We start from the raw sequence: 25,755 nt of genomic DNA, 5'->3' as shown, positions 1-25,755 counted from the left end.
CACACTTACTTCCCCAAGGCCCCTGCTAGGGGGGATTCCAGAGGAGCATCCCAGGGCCCCTGCATCATTGATGCCACAGCATCCGCTACAGTGTGATATATCCTCAGAGCAGGGCCTAGATGAGAGTGGAGTTACAGAGTTACAGGGGATCAGAGAGGAGAGAAATAGCTGCATTCACCTACAGCTCCCACATAAAGACTCAAGGTTGTTAAATTTTGCCCGTGGGCTGTAGCTGGGTTGTAGCATTAAGGATGCTCACTGGTAGCATTAGCCAGGGCTTTCCCTACTGCAGCAAATACAGCCCCAATGGGCTTCAGAATGACCCCTCCCTCCCCATTCAAGAGTACAGGAAAACAAAGAAACTACACGTCATTGCCCCCAAAAACTAAACAACCAAGCCTTTCCCTATCAGACTTTTGGACAGAAACTACTGAGGAGAGAAGTAGGGTCCAGTGGAAATCCACAGCACGGAGGAAATGACCTCAGACTCTCCTCACTTCATGAGGCCAATGTTGCACCATCAGTCCTGACTGTGACTGAGAGACCTGAACGTCACTGAACAATCTGAGATCTAAATGACTTTAAAATCTTGTGCGCTACTTGATAAGGGGTTAACGTGATGAGTGCACAGGGGCTGAGTTTGTACACAAGGTGAGGCAGGCCAGCAGGAGATCCAGGGATGAACTGGCACTCCTTCAAACCCCAGCTAACCTCCAATCCCTTTTCAACTCTGGAAAAAGTTGCAGTTCATTAAAAACCAACAAGGACTCTGCCTGGAGGTGGTGAGCAGGGCCTGATCTTTCCCTTAGCCATAGGAATTGTAGCCTGGTCATCAGAACGTACCCCCTTTTGAGTGGCAGCCCCAGCTCCAAGGGAAGTGACAAGGCAGGGCAGGGCATGAGTGGGACTTGCTGGCAGACTACCAGTGGCCTTCATTGCCAGTGGAAAAAAACCTGGAAAAGCCCATAGAGAGCTGCTTCTTCACAAATAAAGAGCATATCTCAAAAAGCATCCAATATAATTTGGATTTTATCTCATGGCAAACAGATAAAAGTGGCAGGAGATCAGGAAGCAGTTTGACATGGGAGTGAGTACATCCCTCATGGCCTGTCAGTCTGGCACACAGACACAAAATGGCTCCAGCACAGTCACACGAAGGGGGCACTTCAGGGTTTGTCCCACTGCTGGGCTCCAGAGCAGAGCCATAGTCCCTGTGTCTGTGTGGTAGGCATCACTGCAGAGCAGTGGAGTGAGCAAGCCACCAGGTAATGCTGCTGCTGCTGAGCTGACTTCTTGCTGAGGCACGGAAATGAGTCAGCTCCAGCCTAGACCCTCAAAGACCATCATATGCATGATGAAATCAGGCTTGTGGGTCTTCTGCCCTGCTATACCCACAGCACTGGACAGCATACTGCCACGAAACCCCCAGCAGTATGCTGGGCTCTGCTCTCCCAGCCACACCCTCGTTCGGGTGACCACACCGAGCAGCGGAGCAAAAGCTAAGGTCAGAGCGACAAGATATCATGCTTTCCTTGGCCTGGCCACCAAAGCCAGGTTTCCCCAGTCAGGCTCTCACATGCACATATACTGCTGGAAGGAAACAGCCACTCCAATGTAGCCCTCAGACACCCTCAGATCTGGGCTGAAGATTCGCTGAGATGAACCAGGATGTAGGGAAATATGCTGGGGTGAATGGCAGCAGGTCAGTAAGAAATGAGCAGCATTACAGAGAACCTCAAACCAGCTTGGCCTCTTGGCAGACTGTCAGAGGGGAAGGTGTTTTGCAGTTTCGCAGACCTAAACTGATGCTCCAACTCCTTCCTTTTCTCACCATGCAAGCATGGGACTAGGGATCTCACTGGGGCAATTGCTGTAATGAGTCCAGATCCAGCAGTTAAAGTTAGAGCTCATCTTGGCCATCTGTCTAATTCTTCTGTAATTTAGTCCGACAACTCACGGGAACTTGTAACGACCTTACGCATGAGCATGTTGCTGCTCTCAGATCTCAGCAGCCATGACCACTCTGCTGACAAGCATCCCAGGCTCCCTGAAGCGTCTGTTGCCTTATTAGCAAGGCCTCCACTTGGGATTTATTTTCCATCCAGAATTTAAGCTGAATTTATGTATTAACTAAAGACTATTAGTGCCAAAAATAAGTGGAATGCCACTTGCTCAGCAACACAGGCCTTTACAAGAGACCACGTGGCACAGCCAGCCCACCCAATTGCAACACCAGAGAAGCTTTTTATAGACACACACATCTGATGGAGTGCAAGTGATGCTTGGCTTGCTACAAGCTTTGCTTTGCAAGTATCTGATTGAAGGGGGAGGGAGAGGGAAATATCCCCACATCCACAGGCAGGAGGCACAGATCCCTCCTCTCCTCTGCCGACTGGGTAAGGAGCCAGGTGGAATTGGTTTAGGAAGAGGTAGTGGCAGAGCTACTCCATTTCTCTGCCATAAACACGCACATGCAGCATGCAGCTTCTGACAGACAGCACATACAGTGCTGAGTATCTCAGTGCAATACCTCGACATCAAGAGTATTCCATTTTCCTCTGAACAAGGCTGCTGGAGCATCAATAAAGGTCACCCAACACTGTTCTGCTTTAGCTGCTGGTGCCTTCTCTCTTTCTCACATTCTCCCCAGGGCATCTGAGCACACCCCCCGCACTGAGCTGGCTCAGCTACCAGGAGTGATGCTGATGTGATTCTGAAGGCTTCTCCAAGGACTCTGACCAATCTTCGCTGCGAGGGATACAAAGCCACAGCAGCAGCACAGCACTGCTGTTGCCAGCAGCCTCAGGAAGCCTGTGTTGCACAAGCCAATGCACAGTCGGTGCAGGGAACCAATGCACACAGGTGAAGGGAAGCTCTAACATACCAAAACAACCATAGCTGCCTGTCTGGAATGGCCTGTCCCCTTCCATTGCTCCCATTCATACTCTGAACCCACCATTTGTCATTTGGCACCCTCAGCAAAACCGGACCCAGCTGCTGAGCATGGGACAGGCAGCAAACAGCATGGGTTGGTTGCTGCCTGTCCAGCAGACCAGAGGGAACGCAGGTCACAGGCTCACAGCAGAGATCAGAAGGGCCAGGACAGTCACAGCCCATCTGCACAAACTGTTCTGGTCCCACATCTATTTGCAGAGGTTTCAACAGCAGCAGTCCAGTTGGACCAGAAGCCCCAGGCATGCCACTGAACTCTGCTCTCCTGTTGCTCTAGAACAAGCATCGCAGTCCCTTGCCGCAGGCAGGATGTTTGCTCTCACCTGGATACTTTCTCCCAAGGCTGCAGGGCAGAAAGGCAAAACGTCCACCCTGCAGCCTTCCTGGCAGCTGTTCTCTGCCGCCTCTGTCCTCACCCTGTCATTTCTGCATCACTGACCTGCGCAGGAAGGCAGAGCAGGGAGCAGGTGGTGGCGGCTGAGAAGCAGGGAACAGGCAGGACTGCCAACAACACCAGGCCCAGCACTAGGCCTCTCTTTACAAAGGAAAAGTGAGATACAGTCCAGTTGGAAGATGGCAAAGAGCTGCTCCTCACACTATCCCAGCTCCCCTTTTACCCAAGAGACAGACTGGAGAGAGCTCAGTCCATGCTGCTACATCCCAACCTCCCCAGCGCCCACCCACATTGCCCACGATGGCTCCTGACCTCCAGCCCTGCTCTCCACAGCCATTTCCCTCCACTGCCTGTCCAGCATCAGAGTGCTGGCCCCAGCTGCCGGCTTCGCCAAGGGTTTGTGGCACCCTATAACAAAAACACCAACATACAAACCAAAACCCCTGGACAAACCAGGGGGTTCCACATATCCAATAAGTCTCCAGCAGTCTACAGGCTTTCAATAACAGGCAAGTGAGAACCACATGGGTAAGAGGTCCTGAGCTGATCACAGTCATGGACTTCTTCAGGTTGGATCAGATCTTTGGAGGTCATCTGGTCCAAACCCCTGCTCAAGCAGAGACACCTAGAGCAGGTTGTAAAGGACTGTGTCCAGATGGTTTTTAAATATCTCCAAGGAGGGAGATGCCACAACATCTCTGGGCAACCTGTGCCAGTGCTTGGTCACCCACATGGTAAAAAAGTGTTTCCTGATGTTCAGAGGGAACCTCCTGTGCTTCAGTTTGTGTCCATTGCCTCTTGTCCTGGCACTTGGCACCACTGAGAAGAGCCTGGCTCTGTCCTCTCTGCACGCTCCCTTCAGGTATTTACAGGCATCAACAAGATTGCCCCATGAACCTTCTCTTCTCCAGGCTGAACAGTCCCAGCTCCCTCAGCCTTTCCTAATAGCAGTGATGCTCCAGTCCCTTCATCACCCTCATGGCCCTTTGTTGGCCTCTCTCCAGTAGCTCCATGTCCCTCTTGTACTGGGGAGCCCAGAACTGGACCCAGCACTCCAGGGGTGGCCTCACCAGTGTTGAGCAGAAGGGAAGGATCACCTCCCTCGACCCTCTGGCAACACTTTGCCTTAATGCAGCCCAGGACACCGTTTGCTTTCTTTGCAGCAAGGACACATTGCTGGCTCACGTTCAACTTGGTGTCCACCAGAACCCCCAGGGCCTTTTCTGCCAGGCTGCTCTCCGGCTGGGTGCCCCCAGCATGTCCTGGTGCCTGGGGTTGTTCCTCCCCAGGGGCAGGACTCTGCACTTCTCCTTGTTCAGCTCCATGAGCTTCTTGTCAGCCCATGTCTCCAGCCTGCCCAGGTCCCTCTGGATGGCAGCACGATATTCCTGCATAGCAGCTACTCCTCCAGTTTTGTGTCACCTGCAGACTTGTCAAGGGTACACTCTACCCCATTCCCCAGATCACTAATGATGTTAAACAGGACTGGACACAGCACTGACCCCTTGGGTACACCACTAGTTACTGACTTCCAACCGGACTTCATGCCACAGATCTCCACCCTCTGGACTCAGAACCAGTTTTCAATCCACTTCACTGTCTGCTCATCCAGAAAACAATTCATCAGCTTCTCTAAGAGGAAATTCTTCACTCTAAGGGTGGTGAGGCACTGGAACAGGTTGGCTGGAGAAGTCATGGATGCCCCATCCCTGGAATTGTTCAAGAATAGGTTGGATGGGGCTTTGGGCAACCTGATCTAGTGGGTGGCATCCCTGCCCATGGCAGCAGGGTTGGAACTGGATGATGTTTAAGGTCCCTTCCAACCCAAGCCATTCTATGACTATGATCTCATGGAGGACAGTGTCAAAAGCCTTCCTGAAGTCAAGGTATACCATATCCACTGCTCTCCTATCATCTACCAGACCTGTTATTTCATCACAGGTTATTAGGCAGGACACAAGGGTCTTCCTCTAGGCACACTTCTGTGATTTTTCACCTCAAAAATCACCCTACTTCCTACAAAAAAATGCCTGTCTCACCAGCAACCTCTTGCAACAGGGACACCTAGAAGGGACGCTGAGAGTCCCCCCTGGCAGGCAGGTCCAATCTGAGTGTTCTGCACGTTTAATGACACTGGACAACTTCATATTCCCACTTCTCATCTAACAAGTGAATTTTAAGGAAATTTCCTCAAGAACAAGTCTAAACAAGAAGAGTCACTGAAACAAATTCATGTCTTCAAACAGGGTGCAGCCTCAGAGAACACTGCAGAAAAAGAAACCAAAGCCATCATTAAAAACATGTTAGGATTTTCTTAGCTCATCTGCAATCGCTGCTCTAAAAGCTGAGGATGCATTATAGAGAATAGTGGGTGTGGGAGGGAGAAGAGGAGAAGGAGGAAAGGAGAAAGACAACAGCAGCATGTGAGGAAATTCAGCACTGCCAAGAGAAAGCCACAGTGATGGGCAGAATTTATTTCCTTGAAGAAGGGTTTCCCATACCATTGGTTACACAGGGAAGGAGAAAAAACATTATTTTGAAGAACACTGGCCTGGCCATAAAACTAAGACTTCTAGGAGGGAGGTTTCCCTCAGATGCTGCAGCCATATTACCCTCATGTATGCCGTTCCACCACCCTCCTGCAAAAGATGAGTTTAGACCAGCATAAAACTGTTCCACATAAAATCCCCTTATTAGCCCAACTTGCTGGAAGGTGTGTGTCCACTACAGCAAAGGCCTCCAAGCCTCACTGCTGGGCAGGTTTCTGTCCTAGGGACATGGATGTTTTCCACAGGCTCCACGCTCACCCCTTCCCACCGACATGATAACTCCTGGGAACTCCTGGCTAGTGGCTGACCTTGGTTTTCAACAGGAGGAGCCCAAGCACACGGGTCCTCGCACAAGCACTGCCTGTCACTACGACCACTCTTCCTTCCTCAAGCCCAGCAGGAGGTGTGGAGTGGCAACCTGTGCAGTATCTGGGGCTGCCGCAGCCTGAACCATTGCCAGTGACATGTCTCTTGGCCCATCCTCTCTTCCTCCTTTGACAGCATTGGCACCCGGGCTGCCCTGCACCAGGCAGGAGATAGGCAGCCAGGAGAGAAGGGGAGTGCCTGGATTCTCCCTCCCTGCAGCACCCGCCTGATACCACAATTAAAGATCTTTATCCCCACCCTCCCCAATCACAGGGATGTCTCAGGCCACGTGAAGAGTCCTGGCCAGTTCTACCCCTGCCCTGAGAGGAAGCAAGCACAGATCCTCCCCAGGGCCATCTGTCCTACTGAGGCATCACTGACCCTGCTCCTCACACCCTCAGCCCAAAGGAGACAGAGGAAGCTGCTTTGCCTCCAGCTCTGCACCACTGTCATCTCTGGAGTGGCCCCCAGACCAGCCCACCTAAGAAATACCCGAGTGGGTCAATATGGACCCTGCAGCCTCTTGGGGCCAGAATCAGAGACTCTGCAGAGATCTACGTGCTGCATTTCAGCACCTCACAGGCTCAGGAGGTGAAGTGCCAGGGACTTCAGGAAACCAGGATGGCTGAGCAAGGACCTGCTGGTCAAAATGAATGTAAGAAGGAAATGCACAGGCAGTGGAAGCAAGGAGATGTGGCCTGGGAAGAGTAAAGGGATGCTCTCCAGATGTGCAGGGATGGGATCGGGAAAGCCAATGTACAGATGGGATTAAACTTGTCAAGGAATGCAAAGAATAACAAGAAGGGATTTTATAAGTATGTTGCTCAGAAAAGAAAGGCCAAGAAGAGTGTACCCCTTCTGATAAACAAGAAGGGAGAACTGGTAACGACAGACATGGAGAAGGCTGAGGGACTTCTGTAAGGCCTTTGACACGGTCTCACACAACATCCTAATCTCTAAATTGAAGAGATATAGATTTGAAGGGTGGACCATTCGTTGGACAAGGAATTGGCTTGAAGGCCACACCCAGAGAGTTGTGGTCAACGGGCCTATGTCCAGGTGGAGGCCGGTGAGACTGGGAGAACTCATGGAGAGCAGCCTTGCAGAGAAGGACCTGGGGGTTCTGGTGGGTAAAAAGCTCGACATGAGCCAGCAGTGCACGCTTGCAGCCCAGAGGCCAACTGCACCCTGGGCTGCATCAACAGAGCAGTGGCTAGCAGGTGGAGGGAGGTGATGGTCCCCATCTCTTCTGCTCTTGTGAGGCCCCACCTGCAGTGCTGCATCCAGGTCCCCAGCACAAGAAAGCTGATGACCTGTTAGAGCAGGTCCAGGGGAGGCCACAAAGATGATCAAGGGCCTGGAGCACCTCTCCTATGAAGAAAGGCTAAGGGAGCTGAGGATGTTCATCCTGGAGAAAAGAAGGCTCCGGAGACACCTCATTGTGACTTTCAGTTCTTTAAGGGGCCTTATAAAATAGATGGAAAGCGACTTTTTACTTGGGCAGATAGGAGTAGGACAAGGCGGATTTTAAACTAAAAGAGGAGAGATTTAGATTAGATGTTAGGAGGAAATTATTTTCTTAGAGGTTGGAGAGGCACTGGAACAGGTTGTCCAGAGAAGTTGTGGATGCCCCAACCCTGGAATTGTTCAAGAACATGTTCGACGAGGACCTGGGCTACCTGGTCTAGTGGGTGGCGTGCCTGCCCATGGCAGGGGGGTTGGAACTACATGACCTTTGAGGTCCCTTCCAATCCAAGCCATTCTGTGATTCTATAACTCTCTGAGCAGAGAAGGAAAGGACTAACACTCCTCTCCTGGCTCTGTGGCACAGTCTGACCACTGGGTAAGAGAGAGGGGTGGAAAATTTCCCAACGGCGGGGCAAAAAGGGCTTTGAATTATGAAAGAGCTGATAGAAAGGGAAACCCTACAATAAGTCTCCTCCCAGCAAGTTGACATGATGCTTTCTAAACTCTCAGTAAATCTTTTGCAATATAAGAAAACATCCAAGAGGGAGACCAGCCCTATCCACAAAGCCTCACCATCCCTCATCCCAAATGGGAGTCCAGCAGGGAGCTGCGCAGGGCAGGGACTAAGCAGCCTTTCACAAAGCCTGTCCTACACTGCTGCACCCACAGCCACACGTGTGCCAGGAGCAAAGGAGAGAAGAAGACCTCTCTCTCCAGCAGCAGAGCTCCCCAGCTATGGCTTCGGGAGCCACCTCCAGCCCCAGCAGCGCCTTGATGGCAAAACCCCAGGGCTCGGCACCAGCACTTGCAGCCGTGCAGCTGGCACCCAGCACAGGCAGCTGCAATCCTGCAGCCACCCAGGGCTGCCTTGGCACCAACCACTGCAGGGAAACCATGGCCACTCTCCCAGCAGGAAAGTTTTAGAAGGTCGCAGTTTCCTACTAGAACCATCATATGTGCCTATCTGCCATTCTGAAGCCAGAAACCACTTAAAGTGTCTCTGATCTAGCAGTCACCAGGCCATTTCCTGGATGTTTTGACATCCAAATCTGAGGTTTGCTGCTCTCATCAGATCATTGGCCAGTTTCAAAGCTCACCATGGAGTTCTCTCCTTTGGAGAGATGGAGAATCATCTGGAACCTTATTCCTGCAATGGCCATAGTTCATGGCTACCAGTCTGATTACAGAGACAGCATGCACTTTGTTGGCAAATTCAGCTGTTTTCTCTACAGGTGTGTCAACACCATGTGCAAGATTTCCTCTACTTTCTTGCACCTGTGCTGTCCTGACGTGACTGCTCTGGTCTCTGTGCTTTTGCTCTGATGACATGGAGAAGAAGGCACTTCAACCCACAGTGCCTTCTTGGGAAGGCAGGAGAGGCCAGATATCTTCTGCAACCTGAGGCAGGAGGGCTCTGGATAAGCTGTCTCAGCACAGGTGGTGAGCACCTTTTCTCTCACCAGGAAGTCTGCAGAGTTCAACCAGCACACACAGCCCTGCCTGTCCGGGTTTGGACCACCTCCCAGTAACATTTACTGACACGTAGCATCCCAGAGGGCTGCAAAATGAGCCTTGATGGCAACTTTCAGAGTCATTTCAACACACAAGACAACCTAAATTGCTCAGACCCACACAGCAGCTACAGATTTGCAGAATTTCACAAGCATCAAACAGACCAGCTGCTCAGCCCCCATTACCCAAGCATCCTCCATCACAACACGCACCACAAAGTTGCTCAGCCCTCCAACAGCTTGGGAAATCGTCTCTCCACACCATCATGCAGGATCAAGTGCCCTCGGGGATCAGTGTTCGCTGCCAGCACTCCCAGCTAGTTCTGAGAATGAGAAAAACAGTCTAGATGCCAAGAGCCTGCATGTCACCACGCGATGGACTGACAGAGATCATCTCTTGACACGTCACAGCTCCCCCACACAGACAGAGCGTGCTGCTGCAGATCAGAGACAGGTCTGGGGACCACAAGTTTATGTCTTTGCAGATGTAGCACCTTTGCTGTGCGCTGAGCTTGGCTGGAAAGCTAGATGGCCACCCATGGAGAGTCGACAAACTGCTGGCTGGCAGCGGGCAGGTCCCTTGCAGACCTGTTCTGGGAACAAGCCAGGGCTCCTCCACTCCTAGCCACCCACTCAGATCCTCCCAGCTGCGTGAAGTACCACCACAGGATCTGTCCTATTTTGAGCAGGGTCTGCTATCTCCAAGGAGGAGCGGTCAGCTGCAGACACAGCCCTGCACCCAGGGGGATGGATCGCAGACTACTCTGAGATCCAGCAGTGGCAGGCACTGGAGCAAGGACAGGCTTTCATTGCTATTTCTGCTGATTTCCAGCACTGATACACTGATACATAATCCAGTACATGACCAGTTTCCGCCTGCTCCCTAGCAGAGCATGCAAAGCAGCATCCTGCCTGCTAGTCAGGCAGGGAATCACAGCATGAGGATGCTAAGAAGCTTTCCTACTGTCAGTGGCACAGATGGCAAGTGAACCCAAATCTCCACGCACGTCCCCCTTGCCTGCACCCATTCCCTCCAGAGCACGAAGACACACAAACACAACCCCATGCCATGTGTGCAAAGGCACAGCCACCCACACACAGAGCTGGGACAAACCCACACAACAGCAGCTGGCTTTCTGTGCTGCAGCCTCCAGGTAGACTGACCATCAGGTAGAAACAAGGCAGATGCTCTACAGAGCTCCTTCTCTGGAGCATGGCCCAGGTGAGGGAGATCAGGCTCCACAAAATAATTACTGTTCATTAAAAGGAGAAACATGTCACTGCCTTACTGCACCGCACAGCCTTCCTGGGGCTGCAATCACAGCACTGCTTGACACCCATGTTGTGCCTCTCCCCTGGCACCCCACCACTTCTGGCAGTGATGTATCTGGGGAAATCCAGAATCAGTGGCTGCACCCCAGCTATCCCATACGCGCAGACACAACCCCTGGGAGCCTGCATAATACTTTTTCCCTTTGGCCTCAGCAACACCCTGCAGCAAGGCAAAAAGAGAACATTCTTCGGGTGACCCTATGCCTGTTGCTTCCCATCACCCTAGTTCTTGTAGGTAGAGAAGAATACATCCCTGTTTTCTACCCAGATTAAGCTGTATCTCCTCGTACGTCCAATTCAGTGCCCCAAAACCTCAGGGCCTTTCCCAGCTTCTTACCTGCATCTCATCATCCCAAACCTACCAGGCCACCTCACCCCCCTCTAGGTTTCCCCTTGGGCTATGAGCCCATCTGGGCTCTAGGGCATGGTCAGGCCTCGGGCTCCTACTACATTTGCCAAGACCTGCGGTTGCTGTTGTGCCTCAACATCCAAGAAAAGACAGCATAGAGCATCAGCCTACAGACCCAGCCTCTCCTGTTCACCATACCAGGGAAGACCAGCTTAAATCACCAACCTTGGAAGAAAAAGTACACCAAGAGCGATCCCGCCTTATAGCAGACCTCCACTCCAGCTGCATCAAGGCATCTTTCTGTGAGTGCTCAACATCAGGGCAGCACTGGGATGGTGGGACGCACATTTGACTTCTGCCCCATTTGCTTGGGGCCAGCAGTGCTGCTGGAGAAGCAGGGTTGGGTGTGCAGACACTGAAAAGGCACTAGCTCCTCCTGCCATGTTCATGGAGCATGCCAAGCCAAGCCAGGAGCTGCAGGAAGGTCCAGAACAGGAATCCCTGTCAGGCAATTGTCAGCTTGGCTCAAGGCAAAAAAACAGCTTAGGGGAGACTCAGCCACTCCTCCACACCAAGGCACGCAGAAGGGCAGCCAAGGAAGACTGGTGGGGAGGAGATAGGAAGGAGGGAGCACCCAGAGCAGCGAGCCCAGGCAATGGCTGGAGGCACCTCTTCCCATCACTGAGGTTACTACCACCCCACAGACCCAGGGGAAGACCCAAGCCCCCAAGGAAGACATCCTCACAGCCCACTCCTACTCCTTGTCAAGTCCCCAAGGCAAACAGACGTGTTGCTGATTGTCACACCCAGCACACTGCATGTTGGGAAAGGCCACTTTACATTCGGTAGAGGCTCACAGTACAGGCCATGCCCGATCCTGACCTCACCTTGGCTTGACCCAAGGCCACCAAACAGCGTCAGCGGATGGCACAGCAGCAGGGAGCCCGGGTCTGACGGGGCCAGGCTCCTCTGAGTGCGGCAGCCAGGGCTGGTGCATCACTGCCAGCTCCAAGACAGCCCAGAAAGCACAGCTGATTCCAGTCCCCACCATCCCACCAGCAGATCCCACCAGCTCATTTCCAGCACCTGAGACCACTCGGGTTCCCAGAGCCCTCATCTTCATCAAGAGGTCAAAGAATGGTCTCCTCCCAGCCAGGAAGGGTGAGATGGGATGAAAAGGGTGGGAGCTGGGGGCTCTGTCATGAGCATGACACATCCCCACCCATCGAACATGTATGTCCCACCCCAGAGGGATGCTGAGCCTGGACACCACAGCAGCCAGCCTGCCACCAACCATTCCTGCAAAACTGGGACACACCAGACAACACAGCTGCCCTCCACAGGGCAGCAAACAATAAGAGATGGGAATATAGAAAAGGCTGGCACTGTCCTGCTGTGGCCAACAGGGCTTGGGGCAGGTGGGGGGAGCAGTAAGAATCACTGATGCCACACAGACCAGGCAAGAGATTTTAAAGGACTATCCTGGCCAGGGACAAGTTGTGAGCTGAAGTACCTTGTCCCTGCGTTACAACAGGGTGGGACTGGACCTGAGCAGCTCTCTAGTCCCTATTCCTGCCTGCAGGGAGGTCCCCCATACCAGGGTAATTACTGATGGTTGCCCACTCAACCTACTGTCAAAATGCTCTGCTGATAGCTCTCACACAGCTCCAGACCAGGCTACCATTGACAAGGGGACAGGTACATCTTGTTTGCAGTTCCCACAGCCTTGTCAAGGTTGTTGCCATCTTCTAGCCTCCTTTTTGCACACAGCTTCTTCTCATCAGCCCACCCAGCTCCATCCTCAAGGTGCCACACCAGCTGGGGCCACTGGTGGCTGAGCCCGTACCAACACGGTGAGGCCGAGATGACTTTCAACCCTTGATTCATCCTGAGCAGCGTTTCTAGGAGGTCATGCTTTGGTGATGGTTGGGACTGCAGAGATACCTTAAGGGAGCAATTGCTTGCCTTTACTACCTCAAGGCAGTAAAGGCAAGAAAACCAGAGAGGATTCCCTGAAACAGGAAATCAGCCAGTAATGCCAAGACACGGCTGCAATCTCAGCAAGAGCTGGTTAATCCCAGCACACACAGAGAGGCAAGAAACCCCTGCTCAGCTGATCACCAGTGCCATGAGTCTCCAAGGTGGCATCTCCTCTCTCTCACCAGCCCACTGAGTATCTTTTCCTGTTCCTTTTTCTTCCCCTAATATGAACCCTCCCCATAACATCTTCAGTACTGTCTGCTGCGACATTCATACAAAACTTCTCTTCAAATCTTCTGAGCACAGAGGTGAACTCCCCCTACCCGATCACATCCCATGTTTGCCTGTCTGTAGTTGCACACATTATTTTGATTCAAGTTGCAAATCATCTGCTCCCCTCTAGTACCCCATGTTCTGGTGAGCCTCACATTTTGCCTCCTCCACATTGGTCACCCTCTTATCCAGGACAGAGCTGGACCACAGGAATTAAGTGAAAGTAGTTTTTACTGACCCTTCTGGCCAAGCTTTGCAGCACACAGCCCAGCATCTGAGGCCACAGCAGCCAAGCACTGGAAGCACGGTCATTCAGCAGAAGAGCAGCACAGTGATTCATCTTCCTTTTGATCTTTACCCCTGCTTTGCCAGCTCCATACGCTGTCCCCAAAATTTCAGGCAATTGGCAGACCTCTCCACATCCTCCCAGACCTGAGAAGAAAGCACCGAGAGGTGCTTGCACCCGTTGGGGGGGGCGGGGGGCGAGTGCTGCATATCCAATTCAGTAAGCAAGCAGATGCCTGGCTACCAAAGTTGCTAGGGAGATGAGCTTATTCTGGAGCCTCCCCTGGCTGCACACAATCTCCGAGCTTCCACTGAGGACCTGAGTCCTCCACCATCTGCACTGGACAGAGCATGGCACAGCACAGAGAATGGCTCCCCAGGGATCCTTCTCCTTTAAACAGTACCACTGGGACATGAAAATGCTCCAGCAGTTTTGGAGGATGCGTGCTCACATCTTGGCAGCCTGCTCTGGTCAGCAGTGAGAGCATGGGGAGAGGCAGAATTACTGACACCTCTCACGGCCCTTTGCTACAGCCAGCCCAGCTCCCCACCAGCATCACCAGCACCAACCAAGCTGCTGTATCCAGCACAGGCCCCAGCAGAGTGACAGGAGCTGCTAGCCAGCCACGGTGCATCCTGGTTCAGTGGACACACTTTATCCCTTCTTGTCACTTTATCATTCAGGTTTCTCCACAGAGAGAATTCCTCAGGCAATCAGAGTAACCCACAGGCTCACAGACTTGCAAGCCCTTTGGAAACCTGCTGCCCACCACTGAACAACTTCACGCCTCTCACCTGTGCCCTTCTCACTGCATCTGCACTCTTGCCTCTCAAAGGCAGGCACAGATCTCTGGGGAATCCTCCACACTTGTTCCAGGACAGCAGAGCTCTCCTCTACACTCAGCAGTGCCACACAATGACTCAAGATGGGAGACAGAGACAAGGTGCACTCCAGCACCAGCATTCAGCATCCCAAACCCAGCAAAGCAGCAGCCATTCTCCATGGGACCCAGGCCATGCTGCTCAGGGAACCGGCAACCTTGTCTGATTCGTCTGGGAGAGGCTCCCTCACCCCAGCAGTGTGGTACCAAAATTTAGGGTGCGCTGCCTTTGCTGCAAAGCCCATATACCTTGAGGGACTTTATAGTAGCTTTTGAGGTGTGCCAAAGGCCCCAGACCCTGGTGACCATGGTGCATTTTGCCTTTTCCAGCCCAAACCAAGTGGGGAGCTCAGCTGCAGTAGAACATGGCTCCCTTTCTGCCTAGTGATGGAGTTTATTGCCTCTGTGCTCCCAAGCATGCACCAGTTTCTGATCCAGATCCAAACCCAAGACAAGGTGTTGCCTGTGATTTAGAAAGGCCGTTATGCTTCAGGGCCCATATCTAAGGGTTATTAGCTAGCAGAGCACAAAGACAGCCACTGGGCAGCAGCTGGTGTCCAGGGGCTATGTACGGGGAGACCCTCAGTACAGAAACCAGAACTCCTGGGATCATTCAAGAGCCTTGTTAGTCTCCTGTTACTTATAGAGATCCTTGGGGAGATGCTTCGTTTGAAGTGTTTCTGAAAGGGGGACTGAGAAATTTTTTGGGTTTTGCTGTATGCACAGCATGTGTCCAGGTGGGTGTATCCTCGGTCTTTCAGGTACAGCTGAACCTGCAGCACCAGCTGAGCAAAGCTTCAGTTGCCAGTTTCCCTCATGGCCGATTCAGCTGGGAGACAAGGAGGTGAACTGGCCATGGGGGCACAGCTATCCCAGGCCCATGTGCCAGCAAAACCCCTTGTGCCAGCAAACCAGGAGCAGAGAGCAAACAGAAGGGTGCCACCCTTGGAAGGGGTAAAAGCTTTCCGCAGCTAAGTGACCACTCCCCATCTGCAGAAGCTCAAGGAAAGAAGGAAACAAGTTTTCACTCCTCTGTGAGCCTAAGCAAGTGTGATTTTTCTGAAGGTGGTGAGAAAAAATTTCAGACAACTCTAATTAGCAAGGTGGCACATGAGAAAATCCAACTTTTTTGCTCCCCGCCTGGGATAAAGGGAGAGCCCTGGCTGGAGCCCACATCCTTCCCCTGCACCTGCCCAGTCTGGAGCAACTGAGATGATTTGCAGGATAGAAGAGAGGGATGTTTTTGCATGAGCTTCTTGTCCAAAGTTGCCGGTGCTATTTCAGGCAGCAACACCTACACTATAATCCAGAGGGCTGTATTTTCCCGCGGGCACTTCAAAATCAGTCCTCCCTACTCTCCTCAAAGGCCAGCTAAAACCACCCTGGCTCTCAGAATCAACAGATAAAGCTGCCAGCAATGTGTGGTCCCCAAACCCAGTGACACAGCCACAGCATGTTCCTGATTCCCATTGAGTTCAAGGTACCTTCTGACCAGGAAAAAAAAAGAAAGGGGGGGGAGGGTTGATCAGGGACCTCGTCTTATACAAAGTACCTGCTGCAACAACAGGTCCTGTGCCTGCAAATCCTCCCAGGGATCTGCCACCACCAGATTACCCGTTCAGACTAAGCTAACTAATCCTACAGGCTAGTCGTGTACTTTGTCCTGGAAATCTGCAGCATTTTCAGTGAAGTGCTCCAGGAGATGTACAAGATCTAATTAAATCTACTTTGCAATTTCCTGCATATGGAGGCAGGAAGATTTGTTCCTCTGTGGAAGCAGAAATCAGTGCCCAAAGAGGTTAAATCCCAACCATTCAAGAGCCCCTCCTGTATCCAAAATACCTACCAGTACATCTTTTTCACAAGAAACATCAGTTCATGTAGAGTGGAAAGCAAATTATGATACAAGAGAGCCTTGAGGACGAGGAGGATCAGGACCACAACCCCCTTTCTGGACTCAAATCAGGAGTGGTCCAAGCAGGGATATCATGCCACACAGACGCACCACTTGTGAAAGCCAGTGCTGGGTTTTGCACCTATTCCTTCCTCCTGATCTGTGCATTTAGGCACAGAGGAAATAAGAGACCATCCAAAATTAAGGAGCTGAAGGATGTAAAGAAAAGAGACAGGAGGAGAAGCAGTAACAGGAAACATTATATAACAGCATGAAAAAAAACAATACTGCCAGTGCAGAAGAGGTTTTAAGATGGCCAAGTGAGTGGTGAGACCCATACAATCCTGGGACCACAGACCAGCAGTACTTTGCAGGTTGCTTCGTGTGTGCCAGGGGAACACAAACACTCACTCATTTCACCCATGGTTGTGCGGCAGAGATGCAAAGGCTGCAAACCTCTGGATTTTGCAAGTAGGAAAGTTCCAGCCTCCAGAGTCTGCCCAGCAGTGAGACTGTCCAAAACGAGAATCCCCCTTTCTGGACCTCAGCATGGGGGAGACAGACACGAAGCAGTTCAGCTGAGACCTGCAACAGATTCCCAAAGTTCACAGGCTTCCTGAAACTCTGCACGTACCAGCTGCACAAACTGATTTTCCCATTTTGCCTCCCATACCCCATGCTGTCCTTCCCTCTCCTTCAGCCTTCCCAACACTGCCCAGCAAGGGTCTGGACCCCTGAAGAGCCCCACCATCTACCTTCTCTTCTCCAAGCAAGCTGAGCAGGCAACAGCGGAGATTGTCCCCTGGAGAGAGACATAGGTGCTCCAATCACGGGCCTGGTCCTGCAGCGCATCCTGGACCTCAGCAAGCAGTGAGAGCAGAGGACACAGCATCTCAGCCTGTGGGAAGGGTATGAATCACTAGAAAACACCCAGGCACAGAGCCAGAGCAGGGAGAAGACGGTCCTGCAAGGCCTCCATCTTTGGAAGTGGAGGGATAGCGATAAGAGCCATGAGGTCCCTCTCTGCTGGTTCAGCAGTGGCCCCAGCATCTCTCCCCCTTGCTCTATAATATCATATGCAGCCTGGCTGCAGCCTGGCTGTCCCTCAGAGATCACTTTGTGTCCGGACACTTCACCTTCTGTTAATTTTAGAGTTGTCCACTGCCCCCATCTGCAGCAAGAATGAGAAATAGACCGGTGTCTCTTCAGATTTCTTCTCCCAGCTGAAACCAAGGAGCAAGAAAGCAGACCATGGCCTGGTTTCCCAGTCCATGCACCTTTCCAGCAGCTCAGATGCCACAAATCAGAAGATCCTGCCAGGAATGTCACCTTCAGAACCAACCTCCTGGTGCCCCAGCCGAAACAAGAGCATGAAGTGCTTGGGGAACTACAAGTGCAGCATGCTGAGGCTCCCATTTAAACTTCATCACTTGACAAAACCACAGTTATGACAGTTCCCAACCACCAGCTTTTTTTTCTTTTGCATCTGCTGTATAGCTCTGCTGAGATGATGTTCTCGACAACCTGCAGAGTCCCTTAGCCAGGGAGCCTATTCAGACTATCAAAAACACAAAAACAAAAGCATCAGCTCCAAGAAGGTGTCACAGCAGAATGACATCCTTTAACTTGTTGTTACATCAGCCTACATGATAACAATTTGGGCCTGATCCAGAAAGCAACGGAGCAGCCTCCATTCCTCTTAAAGCCATACCCTGCTGCTCACAGATACACAAGTTTGCAACCCTTCCTGCTTTAAAAAAAAAAAACAAAAGCCATGTACCTTTTGTCGTGCTTTCACCTGACTGTGAGACCGCAAACCTGAGAAGTTCCCCGTTTATCTTTCTTTTAACTTCACAATAGCTATTTCACTAAATCCTCTATGTCCATGATGGCCCACATACAGATGTACATGAAATTAGTGCCTTCCAAATTAGTTTTCTCATACGCCGTCCTAGCCCATTTTCCTCAACAACATATTATCATGTGCAGGGTTCCACCTTTCTCCCAGGAAATGCAATCTTCTAAATTTATCTTTTGGATAGCTAAAAATAGAGACAGGTCTGGCCTTCAAAATCTGGGGTCAGCAGCCCAGAATGGCAAAGTATTTGCTCCAGAAACACCTTTCTGATAACACAGCAACAAAGCCCACATATGTTCATTACGGAGCCAAGAATTACCGGTGTAGCACCTTGCCTCTAATGAGGCAAACGGCCAATTAACCCCATGGGCAAGTGCAGCATTCTGTCATTGAGTGGAGAACCAGAATTCCCTGGAGACAGGCCCTGTATATCCTTGCAAGCCACCAAACATGAGAGACTCAAATTTGTTTCTAATGGCACAGTACGGCTCTTGGAGCTCCATTTCACACTGGCCCCGTTGGGGTTTTATGACACAGGATCTGAGCGCTAAAGCTGGACTAAGGGCCAGCCTTGCATTTTTGTAAGCTCAGATCCTAACCCTGGGAAAATGCAGTCATTGTCTCCTCCTGGTCCCCCGCCCCCAGCCCATCGCAGGTATTCACCCTGCCGGAGGACAGCAGAGAAAATCGGGCACGACACGAGTAATGCTGTGGCAGGCACTCCCCTGCTGAAGTAATTTCATAACCGCATTTAGAAAGGCATTGAAGGACCAGTACACAGCACATACAAAGAACCGAGCAGGTACATTAAAGGCAGAAATCTAAATGCACCAAACAAAGAAAAAACAAATAGTTCAGAAAATGAGAACGTTATTTTGAAGGAGGCAAAACTTCCCGGCGCTCACAGCACACCTGGGAAGCCAGCATCTGCTCCAGGCCCCTCGCCCAGCTCGGGGAAAGGCCCGTCTCTGCGTTAGTAAACACGTCTGGGGAGAGGAATGCACCAGGCAGCACCAGTGCGCACAGAGTTAACGGAGCCACCACCGCATGCCGGTAACGGCTCTCCCAGCCGGGGGCTGGCCGCGATTACCGAGGAAAACCGGGGAAAGCAGCACCCGACGGGGTGCCCGGGGAGGGGGGCAGCAGGCGCCGAGAGAGAAGCCTTCGGCGGACCGAACCGCGCGGCCAAAGCCGCCGGTAAGGGCCGAGAGGAGCCGGGGCACGGGCCCCGCACCGGGGCTCGGGGCTGCGCTGCTGGCGCGGCGCCCGGGGACCGGGGCGGCCGGGGCAGGCCGGGACCTCGAGCCGGGGACGGGGGGGAGCGGGGCCGCCGCAGCCCGCACCGGGACCCCAGGGCCGGGCCCGGGAGAGCGCCCCGGCCCGCTGCCAGGCAGAGCCCCGGTGCCGGCCGGCGCGGGGTGGGGGGGGCGATGGCGGAGCAGCCCCCAGCCCGGGCGGGGCACGGTCCTGCCGGCGGCGGCTGCCCGGGCCGCCGGTACCCGCCGGGCACTCGCTGCGCCGGCGCCGCCCCGCTGCCGTCCCACGGCCGCCCGGGCCCGGCGCCCCCCGCCGCCCCCGCCGCCCCCGCCGCGGCCCGTACCGCAGTCCGCGCAGAGGATCCGCGCCACGTCCCGCTTGAGGTTCTTGCCGCTGGTGTCGAGCGGGGCGAAGGCGGTGCGGAAGACGAGCGGCTCCTCCGTGGGCTCCAGGAAGAAGATGTAGCGGTGGTTGCGCTTCACTTTGAAGCAGGGCGCCTTGGAGCCCACGCTGATGAGCTGCTCCCGCTGCAGCCCGCCGCTGTTGAGGGGCCACAGGTCGAGCACCTTGACCAGGACCCCCCCGGCGGGGCCAGCGGCGCCGCGGCTGTCATTGCCGCCGCCGGCGGGGGGGGGGGCCACGGACTGCACCTTGCCCTCCAGCACCACGGCCGCCGTGTACGCCTGGTCCTGCACCGACTTGAGGCTGGGCGAGTAGCAGGCGAGCGAGACGCCGAAGAGCAGCATGGAGAAGCCGGGCGCCGGGTCGCGCCTCATGCCGCCGGCTGCCGCTCGCTCCCGCCGGCCCTGCGGCGGCGGCGGCCGGGCTGCGGGGCTGCGGCGCGGCGGGCGGGCGGGCGCGGCGGGGCGGAGCGGCGCGGACCCGGACCCTCCTCCCGGCGCGGCGCCCCTAGGCGTGGAGCCGAGCCGCAGCCGCGCTGCCGCGGCCCCCGCCGCGCGCCCAGCCGCCGCCAGCCGGGCCCCGCAGCGAGCCGAAGCCCCCGTGCCTCCCGGGAAGGACGGGCGGGCGCGCCCCGTGCCGCGCTATGGGGGGGCGGGCGGGGGGGGGGGGGGGGGGGGGGCGGCAGTCGGCCCCGCTCCGAGCGAGGGAGGTGGGGACCCTCCCGGGATGCTGCAGAGGTAACCTCCCCCCCCCCCCCCCCCCCCCCCGATCCCCCGGGATGCTCTCGAGCCCGGAGCCCCCCGCCTCCCGCGACACGGCTTCCACCGGGCCTCCTCCCCCAGGATGCTCTGGCGGCTGGATCCCCCGCCGCAGCCGTCCTCCTCACCGCAGAAAGCCCCTGCGCCCCCCTCCCGAATGCTCTCGCAGCCGGAACTCCCACCCCCCGGCATGCTCCCTCTGCCGGTCCTTCCCCCCCGTTCCCCCCCCCACTCCCGCCCCGGATGCTCCCGCAGTCGGCGCCCCCCGCGCCCCGGGATGCTCTCCCGGCCACTCCCCACCGCCCCTCAGCTCCTTCCTTGCTCCCCGCCCCCCCCCGCCCGCGGCATTCCCCCCGCTCGCCGGAGACCCCCGCATCTCGGGGAGGGGGGGGGGGGGCGCGGGGCAGCTGGGCCCCGCGGTGATTCCCTGCCCTCGGGGGGAGATGACGGGGAGTCCCCTGGGGATGTCCCCAGCACCCAGCTGCACTCTGTTCCCGCAGGGCTTGGAGGTCCCCGGGAAGAAGACAAATGACGTTCCCTCCATCTCAGACACGGAGCAAGCCCCTCCCTAGGCCCCCAGGCGTTCGCAGCCCCCAGCCCAGAGTCACCAAAGAGGCGCTCATCTGGGGGTTGCTGCAGGTGGCACGGGCTTCCCTGACGTGCAGGGCCCGGGAGCAGGGGTTTCTCTGTGCCTGATGCTTTTGGAGGTGGGAGATTTTTGCCTGAGATTCCCTGCACACCAGAATAAAAAGCATTAAAATACAGACAAATGGAGTAAGGTAATAGCAAAGGAGACAAAGCCTCCTTTCATGTCCTGATCCCTGCTGTCGCTTTTTAATAAACAAGTGCTCTTCCCCTGCAGTGGTTTCCAGGAGGAGTCAGTTTAATCTCCAGAAAATGGCTTATTTGGGTTTATTTTCAAAGCTGATCCTAGAATATCTATACTCCTAAAGCCTTGCTGCTCATCTACTATAATGTGGAAGGGATCTGAGATAATTAATTAGCAGCAGAGGACTTCATATTTGTTGTCACAGTAGATTCTGCATTGAATGAGAGCCACTATGGTTCCGTTATGATGGAGGTGACCCGGAGGCAGGAAGGCTGAGCTCAGCCCAGGCGAAGGGCTGGGGCACACAGTTCGTGGCAGGGATACACAGCCGTGCCTGTGCTGCAATGGTGACCCAGGGGAAAGGCACAGCCCCTGCCCCAGTGGCTTTACAACCTCAAGGAAACACCCAGCACACCCTGAAAGATGGTGAGACAGGTCTTTGAGCGCAGCAGTGAGAGAAGTGGAGCACAGATGGCAGGATGAGGGTTTACACTCAATTTAATATAATGCAGCCAGAATAATTGGAAAAATATGAAAGGGAGCTGCTGCACCCAGGTAGAGACACAGAGCACTGCTTTTCCTTGTGTTGCCCAGGGCTGAAGCCAGCGTGGACTCACCACAGGCACGTGATGGCACAGCCCCAGCACACACAGCTAGCTCTCCAGCCATGAAGTGACTGTGGCTCTGCACAGCCAATGGGGGCACCTGCATTCCCCCCTCACCTGGGAGGCAAACAGCCGTCTGAATACCTCTGCCATTGCAGGACCATGGTGCATTAGAAGCAGCGCAGTGTATTCACAGAACGGGCTGGGGAGCATTTCGTGTGTGCATTTTGTTTTGCTAACTGTGGCTTTCTGTTTTCTTACGTTTCTGAAACCATTCTATTTTGCCATGTTTGGGCGACCATGGGTTGGTTTAAGGTTCAGAGGGATGTTGCATGAAGCTGCAGAGGCCTCAGGTTTGGTTCTACCAGGCTGGGCTTTGTCCCTATATTTTTGGTGAACAACAAAGCCAGTGGCAAAGTCCTGCTGGGACTGCAAACCTCCAGGGACAGGCATTACTTAGCGCCCAAATGGAGATTCCTGGTTTCTCTCCCAAGTGCCCAGGCAGTGAATTCGGCAACAATAAATTGTCAAATTATATATATGTCAAATATATGACTATAACAAATCCCTGTCTGGATCCTCCCTGCTCATAGAGATGCGGTAAATGCAGCCAGCTCTATAGAGCAGGGGGCTGCCCACCCACCTGCTCTGCACCATCCACCCTCCCCCAGAGCAGTGGTCAACTGGTGGCAGTGCAAAAGCCAAGGGCTTCACCATGGTCCTCACACCCCTCTGTTTCAGGCAACACTGAAGTCTCTCCAAGGTCCCCTGTGTGTCCCACATGCAGCTATAGAGAGCAAACCCTCCAGTCCTGCTAGCACCTGACAACCAAGAAGTTGTTCTTCTAAAAACAGCTGAGATGAATTGTTGTCGCTTTCAGGAGGTACATGAAAAAGTATATGAAAGAATAGATTAACCATTTAAGAGAGCAGTAGAGATACTTCACAGTTGGAAGAGGGGATGCAATAGACAGCCTCGGCATTAGAGATGTGCTGCAAGTGCCCAACACGCGCCCCACCACAGGAGGAATCTGCATGCAAAGGTCCTGTGACCAGGAAAGCCAGACAACACGAAGCCACAGTGCTGGGGAAATGCAGTCTGGCGACACAGCCAGCAAGTGACCATGCACAATAGAGGAATACAGGTGAAGGGAGAGGGGGTAAGAAGTGTTTCCCATAGCAGGGAGGATGGGATTTTGGCTTCATCAAACTGCTTGAAGGAGTGGGGAAGTCACCTGTCTTCTCTCTTCTTTTGGCACAAATCTCTGTGGAAATACACCATTCCCTAATGTTTCGTTGAGACAGCAACACAGACTTTGCCTAGGGGCAAAGGCAATACCTGATGCCATAATTTGATCCAGAGCTCTCCTTCTCTACCCTGCACTTAACCAGAAAATATGGTTTAATACCCAGGCATTTGTGTTTGTAACCCATCTCCTTCCTGTTTGCAGGCTGAAATCCCAATGGGACCCCAGTGGTTCTACAGCTGAGAGAAATTCGGCACAAGATACCTGTGAACCCTCCAGGACAATTGTGAAAAGTGAGGTCTTTCTGTCTCTGGAACATTTTGGGGCCTAGGACACATGACCTTACAAAAGGGCACTGTGCATGTGTCCTTTTCGCAGTATTTTTCCTACTGTTCAACTTGGCTGTTTTGGAGACAATTAGCCTTCATCTCCAGAGATGCTTGCAATTCTGTTATCATTTCAGATCAAATTATTTTGATCAAATTTTGATCAAATTTTGATCAAATTCCTTCCCCCTTCCCTGCTGCTTCTGGAAAATCATTCTCTTCTATACACCAATAGATCCCTGAGCATTTTGACATGTGAAATGAAGAAGGCAAGGCCCTAGGTGTAGTCACCAAACCAATCTGAACTCTGGTTTTGACAGAATGAAGCCTAAATTATATATATATATATTTCTCTCTTTAATTGCCTTGCAAATACTGGACCCTCGTTCACATGATAATGGGATTGCTAAGGTTGGCAGGGACCTCAGGAGGTCTGTGGCCCAAGCATTTGCTCTAGCATGGACAGCTGGAGCAGGCTGCTCAGGATCATGCCTAGCTCAGGCTTCTCTGTCTCCAAAGACGTAAATCTCACAACCTCCCTGATGGACCTGCTCCAGTTTTGGCAATCTTCAGTGTGAAAAAACTTCTTCTTATCTTTAATGGAAATTTCCTGCAGTCCAGTTTTTACTTCTCACCCCTCCTTGGTCCAAGAGGAACCTGGCTCTGCCCCTCTGTCCCACTGGCTGCAGCCACCACCTTCATCTCCCATTTCCCTCTTCTTTTCCAGGCTGAGCATACCTAGCCCTCTGAGACCCTTCTCCTGCCTCTTGGTCTTCAGCCCGTGACCTCCGCTGCACTTGTACCTGTCTGACAGCACCTTTCTAGTGCTGGAAAGCCCCAGGCTGGAGACAGCGTCCAGCAGGGATTTACAAATGCCACACAGAGAGGAAGGGTCCCTTCCCTCACCCCACTTGTGGCACCCCGACCATACAGCGGTTTTTGTGGAGCCAAGGGCCCTGTTAGAGATTGGTTTGGAGACCTGCGAGGGACCAAAGGACTCCTTCAGTTTGCTGGTGTCAGATGGCTGATCCTCATCTGCAAATCACCCATCAGTTCATTGTGGGTGCCCAAAGGGATGGCTGGCAGGAAAAGGTCCTAATTCTCCACCTAGGGCTGGGCTGCCTTTCTCCCAGAGGAATGTAAAGGATGCACAAGGACACAGCCCAGAGTGTGCAGGGACAAGGCTGGCCATCATGCACTGAGGGCAGCAAAGGGAGGCGGGAGGTGGTGTGATTCAGCTGGTAGAAAGCTGCACAGCTAGAGAGTGATGGCTTCCTTCCAGCGCGCCCATGGGCTGGTGAGACAGACTGAGTCACATCATTTTCTAGTATCTTCTTTCAAGGCCTTGTGCTGCCTGATGGCGTAGGCAGTACTCTGTCTTTCCCCGCCTCTGGGCTGTAGCATGTATGCGGCATCCTGACCACGATCATAGACTCATGGAATGGCTCGGGTTGGAAGGGACCTCAAAGATCATCTAGTTCCAACGCCCCCGTCATAGGAAAGGATGCCACCCACTAGATCAGGTTGCTCAGGGCCTCATCTAACCTGGTCTTGAACACCTCCAGGGATGGGGCATCCACAACCTCTCCGGGCAATCTGTTCCAGTGCCTCACCACCCTCTGAGTGAAAAACTGCCTCCTAACCTCTAATCTAAATCTCCCCTCTTGTAGTTTAAAACCATTTCCCCTTGTCCTGTCAATATCTGACTGAGCAAAGAGTTGCCCTCCATCTTTTTTATAAGCCCCCTTTAAGTACTGAAAGGTTGCAATGAGGTCTCCCTGGAGCCTTCTCTTCTGTAGGCTGAACAGCCCCAGCTCTCTCAGCCTTTCTTCGCAGGAGAGGTGCTCCAGCCCTTTGATCATCTTCGTGGCCCTGCTCTGGACCCGTTCTAACAGCCCCACATTCTTCTTGTGCTGGGGGCTCCGGATCTGGACGCAGAACTCCAGGTGGGGCCTCACAAGGGCAGAGCAGATGGGGACAATCATCTCCCTTGACCTGCTGACCACTCCTTTGTTGATGCAGCCCAGGGTGCAGTTGGCCTTCTGGGTTGCAAGCGTGCACTGCCAGTTCATGTTGACCTTTTCATCCACCAGAACCCCTGAGTCTTTCTCTGCAGTCCTACACTCCCAACTGTTCTACATCCTCCCACCCCAAGCAGCATGGGAGAATGGGGAATGGGGGTTACAGTCAGTCTGCAGCTGCCCCTCTCTTCCACTTCTTCCTCCTCACGCTGGTCCCTGC

The 25,755-nt window shown here is 53.5% G+C and overlaps 1 protein-coding gene across 4 annotated transcripts in view; it reads right to left on the bottom strand.

The window, feature by feature from the left end:
• Positions 1–20,173, bottom strand: part of NRG2 (neuregulin 2) — a 175,527-nt gene extending 155,354 nt beyond the window's left edge. For all 4 annotated transcript variants that reach the window (XM_067005494.1, XM_067005492.1, XM_067005493.1 and 1 more), the window contains exon 1: positions 19,692–20,173. In XM_067005494.1, the coding sequence (XP_066861595.1) occupies positions 19,692–20,124 (433 nt within the window). In that variant the 5' untranslated portion in view covers positions 20,125–20,173. The remainder of the gene's footprint in view (positions 1–19,691) is intronic.
• Between the last annotated feature and the right edge of the window lie 5,582 nt (positions 20,174–25,755).

This window comes from Anser cygnoides, chromosome 14 (genome assembly GCF_040182565.1).
Source record: "Anser cygnoides isolate HZ-2024a breed goose chromosome 14, Taihu_goose_T2T_genome, whole genome shotgun sequence".
In the NCBI taxonomy this organism is placed as follows: domain Eukaryota; kingdom Metazoa; phylum Chordata; class Aves; order Anseriformes; family Anatidae; genus Anser; species Anser cygnoides.
This window is presented reverse-complemented; position numbering and strand designations above follow the sequence as displayed.